The sequence below is a fragment of the Phycomyces blakesleeanus genome (assembly GCF_001638985.1).
Source record: "Phycomyces blakesleeanus NRRL 1555(-) unplaced genomic scaffold PHYBLscaffold_21, whole genome shotgun sequence".
Taxonomy (NCBI): Eukaryota; Fungi; Mucoromycota; class Mucoromycetes; order Mucorales; family Phycomycetaceae; genus Phycomyces; species Phycomyces blakesleeanus.
Window position 1 is genome coordinate 603535 of NW_017265154.1, and position 4456 is coordinate 607990.

Consider the following 4456-nt stretch of genomic DNA (forward strand, 5'->3'; position numbering starts at 1 on the left):
AAATAAATTCTCTATAAGAATGGAGTTGTTTTATTTGGGTTCTTTGTTAATGACGGTAATGTTGTTAATTGAAATGTTGTTAATAATGACGCCTATTTTATATTACTAGTTATTTAAGTAGATACCAGCAAAATAATAGCAGTATTAATAATATAGACATATAAAGAAATAGGCAATTTTGGTTTTTAATTAAGAGACTTTTTATATGAATACAAATACACACACACACATATATATACTAGTGTTGTCTTTACAAATTTTATAGCCAAAGAATTTAAGCAAAAGATATAGATAAATAGATAGATATGGTCAGTTTATTTCGACTAAATGTAAGAGAGAACGAAACAAGAAGCACATTTATTATTGCATTATTATTATTAATTATCTAATTATCTAATTATCTAATTGTTTAATTGTTATAATTATGGTTATGGTTATGGTTACGGTTACGATTACGATTACGATTACAATTACGGTTACGGTTACGGTTACGGTTACGGTTACGGTTACGGCTACGGCTACGGTTATAGTTGGTATACTTGTAGCTATAGCTGTAGCTGCAGTTAGTTAGCTGTAGTTATTTTTATACAATAAAAATCAGAGAACCTCTCAAGTGCGGTATGTTCTTGTCCGCAAATATTCATACGGCTGGTTTTTTTTTCTATTTTTGTTCATCTCGAGTTTCTTTTCTGTCTCTTTAATATTTTTTTTAGACCAATCACAAAGAAGTGCTCACTAACTACCTCCGCTATCAATCAGAATGTTTTAGAATACAAGTGTTTCGATCTACAAGGTTTGATTCCCTGGGTGCAAGTTTGACCTTCTTTTGATATATATATATATACTATTATTATTTATTTAAATAGTGAATTATAATAGTAATTGAAAGCATATTAGTATGTTGGAACCCATCGCATTACATTACATTACATTACATTACATTCCAGTCCAATATTCTCTATTCCTGTGTGCGTGTGTTCGTATCTAATCTTGATCTGTGTGACAATGGTTTAATAACACTGCATACATATAGCTATTCCACCAAAGAAAGTATATATATATCTAAACACTGTCCATTAAATACACTTTTTAACACATAATCTTCTTTTTGAAATACGCAAATAAAAATCAAAAGTCAGTTATAGATACATGTGCATATACATGTATACATAAGTGTGCGCGTGCGTACATGCGTGTGTACGTGCGCGCGTGCTTGCATAAATGCTTGTATATATGTATAATATATGCGTCTGTCTGTCTTTGCGGAGAACCCTAGATGAGGAACAAATAATACGTGTGATAAATGTCATAACTATGGAATCCCATTAACTGGGAACCTATAACATATAATAATAATAACAATAATAATAGTAATAGTAGTAGTGAATTGAAGAATATATGAAATAATTTTGCCAAATCATTTCATACCCAAAAACTTCTTTGCTCCAGATCAGTCGAGTTATCAATGATATCAAGGATCTCGGACAAGTCTCTAAAATAACACGTTTGGCTAAAGTTGTCATCGGGCAACCAGTTTCCAACAGCTTCACATGTTTAATATTAGACCCGGGCTAAATTTTATTTATTTGTTTGTTTGTTTGTTTGTTTGTTTGTTTGTGTGGGTGTATGTTTTAGTATGCTGTTCTTATTCTTGCTCTTGTTGTACTTATTAGCCTAAAGATTGATCTCCTTGACATTCTCATAAATTATACAAAATTTAGCACTATAGTAAGAACGTCGTGCAATTCAAGGTAACAACAATTAAACTTGAAGTTAATAATTAATATAAATAAAAGTCAAGTTAAAATTAAAAAAAAATCAACACTTAAGGTTCAAACGATGCACCGGGGTTTAAAGTATTTTGCTTGTTATGGGAGAGAAGGTTCTGTTTTAAGCATAGACAAACAGCATGGTAAATGGACTTGTAACAATCCACAACGGAGAAAGAATGAAATACACTGTATTTCATCACCTTGGAAACCATCTCACAATTTCTCACGTCATGCGATTGACTCTAATTCAACTAAGCTTTGTTCTGATGTTCTTTTTTTTTTAATTTTTTATTTTATTTTATTTTATTTTATCTTACTTTTTACTTTTTTTTTAAAGATCCTTTCCTTCCAGGGCTATAAACTCTTTCTTCTTAAAAAAAATCAAATAAAAAACCATGACAAACACCGACACTCCCGACCACCTTTTGTACCCTCAACCCGAGTCGACAACTCTCCTGAATCCCAACCGCCATCCCTCATCACCCAAACCAATCCTAATCGCCACATCACCAGTCTTAGCACAAGGTCATGTCGCAAGACGATCTCTTACTGGTCCTGATATTCTCAGCGGACTCAAGATCATGACCACTCAACAACCACATGACTCAATCGCACCTCCATCGCCAGTTTCTAGTGAGAGTCTAAGTGTCTACAGCATGGAAAACTTTGAACTCCAGAGTGTTATTGGTGAGAACACGTTTTCTGTTGTTTCAAACAAGCACTTACTCAATCCGGATTATGCAAGGATACGGATCTTCGGCTATTGTTTATAGTGCAATCCATATCCCCTTAAATAAGCGAGTAGCAGTTAAGATTATTGATCTTGATTTATTTGAGCGCAATCAGATTGACGCTCTTCGGGTAAGATATATGTATAAGTATATGTATCTATAGAAAGAATTTAAAGGCTGTGGGTTGATGTAAATTTTGTACTTGTATCATTCATAATTTATCTTATCATTATTGCTATTATCATTATCATTATTAAAGCGCGAGACTTCTCTTATGGCTCTTTCAAAGCATCCAAATCTATTAAGAGTGCTGGGATCATTTGTTCACGGATCTAAACTCTATATAGTCACCCCATATCTTGCAGGAGGTAAGTAATTTTCAAATTACAAACACAAAAACACACACACACACACGAAACACACGAAACACACGAAACACAGAACACGCACTAACCAATAGTGTATACATATAATACTAGGTTCTTGTTTGGATATCATGAAATTTGGTTTCCCAGAAGGATTTGAAGAACAAACTATTATAGTCATACTAAAGCAGGTATTGGAAGCCTTATGCTACTTACACAAGAGCGGAGATATCCATCGTGATGTGAAGGCGGGTAATTTGCTAATGGACGAAGATGGCACGGTTCTGCTGGCTGATTTTGGGGTATCAAGTTCTTTGATGGAATCTGGTGAGAGAGGTATACGAAAGACGTTTGTTGGCACGGTAAGATTTCTTTTTTCATTTTGTTACATACGAAATATGAAACCCAAATAATAATCAATCGATCGATCAATCAATCAATCAATCAATCAATCAATCAATCAATCAATCAATCAATCAATAAATAAATACAAAATAAATAAATAATAACAAGCCTTGTTGGATGGCCCCAGAAGTCATGGAACAGGCTGCCTATGACTACAAGGCAGACATCTGGAGTTTTGGAATTACGGCTATTGAGCTTGCTACAGGACATGCACCATTTGCAAAGCTAGCCCCTCTCAAGGTTAGTTCAAACCACTAGATGTATAGACTGTTATCGCTAGTGTTAATGTTAGTGTTATTATGATGACTGTCATGATTCCTTTAACAGGTCCTTATGATGACATTGTCAAAAGATCCCCCGACCCTAACAAGGGAAACAAGAATTAACAAATATTCAAGAACCTTTCAAGAAATGGTTTCACTTTGTTTGAACAAAGATCCCACTAAGCGGTAGGAAATTTTCTTATTTTATCTACCTCATATTGATCTATTGAAATTACCTTCTTTTTATATATACACTGTAATGCTTTGTATATTTTTGTGTGCGTGGGTTTATTCTGTGTTTGTGTTTAATTTTCTGAAACATATTTCATCGTATGTATTGATTATAATTATTTTAGTCCGTCTGCTGAGAAATTACTTCAACACGCCTTCTTTAAACACAACAAAAAGAAGGAATATTTAGTAAAAGCAGTCCTAGCAGAGGTGCCTACCTTGGCTCAGAGACCCCACAAGACTATTCCTCAAAGGGATATCAGTATAACCAACATTGACGAATGGAACTTTGAGAACGATATTGCAGAAGATGACTCTTCATCCTATGGTAATGGCGGAAGTGGTTACCCACCCGAAGATGAAGATAGCTCGGTCGGGTCTAAAGACAAGCCAGCTGAAATCCAGTCTGGAAAGAAACACATATCGTTTGGTAAAGTGGTTGTGAGAAATCCATCTCAACCATTTTCATCACCTCACCACCAAGTCGCTACTTCTATTGCTTCCACTAATTCTTCTTCTTCTGCTGCTGCTGCTGCTGCTGCTGCTTCTTCTTCTTCTTCCACTACTGCGTCTTCCTCTTTTTCTACTACTACTGTCCCTACTTCTCCTACTGTTGCATTTGCTGACCCACCCTCCTCACCCTCCTCATATTCCGTGAGTTCGAACAGTCTGCCAAAAAAGTCACGTTT

General features: G+C 34.8%; 2 protein-coding genes across 2 annotated transcripts; both read left to right on the forward strand.

Moving 5' to 3' along the window:
- Positions 1-424: 424 nt before the first annotated feature.
- PHYBLDRAFT_66173 (hypothetical protein) lies at positions 425-1575 on the forward strand (the record flags this gene model as incomplete). Its single annotated transcript, XM_018441597.1, has 6 exons — positions 425-562; positions 602-618; positions 714-793; positions 867-878; positions 1034-1050; positions 1450-1575. The coding sequence occupies 6 exons, from the start codon at positions 425-427 to the stop codon at positions 1573-1575; spliced, it is 390 nt and encodes a 129-aa protein (XP_018287646.1).
- A 1202-nt stretch (positions 1576-2777) lies between these two features.
- On the forward strand, positions 2778-4058 carry PHYBLDRAFT_99963 (hypothetical protein; the record flags this gene model as incomplete). The annotated part of the gene is made up of 5 exons (XM_018444117.1): positions 2778-2849; positions 2964-3230; positions 3382-3513; positions 3601-3722; positions 3893-4058. Coding segments are annotated over 5 exons (759 nt in total), but the record flags the coding sequence as incomplete, so codon positions are not given.
- Positions 4059-4456: the final 398 nt, after the last annotated feature.